The following is a 2950-nucleotide window of genomic DNA, read 5'->3' as shown; positions in this document are numbered from 1 at the left end:
GCAGGAGAATCACTTGAACCCGGGAGACGGAGGTTGCAGTGAGCTGAGATCGTGTCATCGCACTCCAGCCTGGGAGACAGAGCAAGACTCTGTCTCAAAAAAAAAAAGGAGTTGGAAGGGGTGGAGGAAAGGTAAGGAACTCAGCTAATGGCCTTACCAACTAGAGCAGGGGCCAGGGCATGGACAGACACCCAATATCTTGGTCCAGGACCAAGACCTCAGACCTTGGACCCACTCCTCAGCACCACAGGACGTCGCCAACAAGAAGAACCACATCAAAGCTCAATGGATGCTATAAACATCTCATTTTTCCCTGCTAAATTTAAGCAAAAAAAGAAAAAGAAAAAAAAAAAAAAAACACAGAGGCCCGAAGAGGAAAGAAAGTGCTCAAAGGTGCGTAACCAGTTGGTAGCACTTGACCTTCCATGAAAGTGAAAGGCATAGAGCAGAAACCTTTCCACACAACAGCACACACGCACACTCGGCCACACCACCCACCAACCATGGCCACCGTCCGCTGCAGATGGTGCACAGGTCTCAGGGCCTGAGCAGGAAGCTCTAGAGCTGAGGGAGCTCGGCTGAGCAAGACCCACTGAGGCCAGCAGAGCTGCCCCCGCGGATACAGCATCACCTTCCACGGTGGCCCCTCCACAATGAGAGGGGGTACCTCTACTCAGAGGGAGACAGACCGAGCCAGCGGCTGCTTCTGAGCTAGTTTCTTGGCCCAGAAGCTGGCAAGTTCAGCAGTAAGCAGAGAGCCCGATGACCACGTTGGACTTCCACCCTGGCTGGCTCCCCAAATTGAGGAATCAAAGTTCGCAGAGAGGAAGCTGCACATGTAAGACAAACTGCTACGACACTGCAGCTCCCCCGCAATTCCCTGTGACCCCACAGAAACCAGCGTTCCTCTGCTCGTCTGCTCTGCCCATTGAAAGTAGAGGGGTATCACACCAGTCAGGGGTAGAGCAGAGACACAGTCCTTTGCTCATCCTTGCTGGATGCCTGGGTGGGTGGCCAGAATGGTTTCATGTCTGGGGCACACACACAATAGAAGATAAAGTAGAAGGTGACAAATCCACATAACGCCAGGGTGGCCATGAGATGACCCAGAAAGAAAGTGCAAAAAACGCATACTCATAATCATGATAGAATCCCAAAAACACCATCCATCAGGCCACTCGCCCGCGTGTTCTGAAAAAGGGAACCAGCAACTGAACAACCACTATCATTCCAGGCACCTCACAGACCTTCGTTCTTCTAACTCCGCAAAATTATACTTCTTGTTTTACCCACGAAAACCCTGAGGCTCAGAGAAAAAGAAGAGGCATCTCCAAGTCACAGAGCCAGGAAGTGCCAGAGTTGGAATTCAAACTCCAAAGCCCGTTTCTCTCAGGACATGGCGAGGGAACTTGTCTCCATCGCCAGAGGGCTTTTATCTAGCACGGATGGAACCCTGCTCCGGTGCTGCGTAGGACACAGGCCAGCCGTCCCACCACTGCCAGGTGCGGCTCCAGGACCTGGGATGCTGACCGTACTCAGTCTATGCCTTCAAAGGACATGATCATGGTCACAATAAATAGTCACGACGTGTCCAGGCACAGTGGCTTAGGCCTACAATCCCAGCACTTTGGGAGGCCCAGGCAGGTGGATCACTTGAGCCCAGGAGTTTGAGACCAGTCTGGGCAACATGGTGAGACCCCCCGCAGCTCTACAAAAACATTTAAAAATTAGCTGGGCATGGTGGCCTACACCTGTGATCCCAGCTACTCGGGAAGTTGAGGTGGGAGAGTCACTCGGGTTGAGGAGGTCAAGGGTGCTGTGAACCATGATCATGCCACTTCATGCCAGCCTGGGCCACAGAGCAAGACCCTGTCTCAAAAAGAGAAGGGGAGGGAAGGGAAGGGAGGCAGTAATAATGCTACCAGTCTCTGAGCACTTGCTCCATGGAGGGGCACCAGGAGGAATGCAGAGTGCTACCCTGTTACCCACGTAAGGTATCTGATGTTTCCATTTTTCAGATGAGGACACTGGGGCTGGAGGGGTCACGCAGCTGGGAAGTGGAACCTGAACCTGCACCTGTTCTCTTTCCCGAGCCCCACCTCACCCACCGTAACAAAGTCACAAGGCCCAAGTGGGCCTTTCACATCAACTCCCCACTGCTTCCGGGTTCCACTGGGCCCAGGCCTCCGGCCACTACCTTGGTTGAGGTAGGTCAGCGTCTCTTCATGTAGCTTCACGGCTGGGGACGTGGCAGCACACAACACGTACTGCAGGGGCGGCAGGCGGGCCTCGTTCTCAGGGGACAGCTGGGGCTCCTCCTGCTTGAAGATGGGCAGAGCGAGTACATCACTGCAACACACAGGAAGCAGAGGTCAGGAACAGAGCCCCAGGGGGCTCCTGCACAGAGCCAGGGCGAAGCTGGAGAGACAACGCAGACCACCAGGACCCAGGGCGACACAGCATGCACATCGCACGCAGGCTGCACTCCTGCAACCCTTGCACACTCCAGATGCTTTAAAACAGAGGAACCCACTCCTTCATGACTCTAATTTCACTCAATGACCCCCCAAAACACTGATTCAATCAGCCCACCAAGGAGGTAAAAGGGCAAAGTTCCATTTATTTGGTTTCTATCCACAAGCGATCACTCATAATGTTTCACTTTTAGAATAAAAATCTACACAAACGTTTTTATTTTTTAATCAACAATTCCATTAACTGGCCACTTCTCATAGCAGTACAAGCCTGTCCTCCAGGTTCTGTAAACTATGCAAATGAACACACCACTTCCTTCGCTCCCTGAGTACCCAGGTTGAGACATTCCTCCATCCCTTCTAAAGAGAGGACAACCGGACACTGTTTTCAGGGTCATTCTAATCTGTCCAAAAGGCAAACAGGAAGGAAGGAAGGACCTTGGCTTCAAGTCTGTGTGTGTATGGTTTTTTTTTTT

The 2950-nt window shown here is 52.3% G+C and overlaps 1 protein-coding gene across 1 annotated transcript in view; it reads right to left on the bottom strand.

Moving 5' to 3' along the window:
- TFCP2L1 (transcription factor CP2-like 1) overlaps positions 1-2950 on the bottom strand; it is a 68850-nt gene that overhangs the window by 55239 nt on the left and 10661 nt on the right. Inside the window, exon 4 of the mRNA XM_011983463.1 lies at positions 2198-2349. Within this exon, the coding sequence (XP_011838853.1) occupies positions 2198-2349 (152 nt within the window). The remainder of the gene's footprint in view (positions 1-2197; positions 2350-2950) is intronic.

The sequence above is a fragment of the Mandrillus leucophaeus genome, unplaced genomic scaffold (assembly GCF_000951045.1).
Source record: "Mandrillus leucophaeus isolate KB7577 unplaced genomic scaffold, Mleu.le_1.0 Scaffold25, whole genome shotgun sequence".
In the NCBI taxonomy this organism is placed as follows: Eukaryota; Metazoa; Chordata; class Mammalia; order Primates; family Cercopithecidae; genus Mandrillus; species Mandrillus leucophaeus.
Note: the sequence above shows the minus strand (reverse complement) of the source record. Positions and strands in the feature narration are given on the sequence as shown.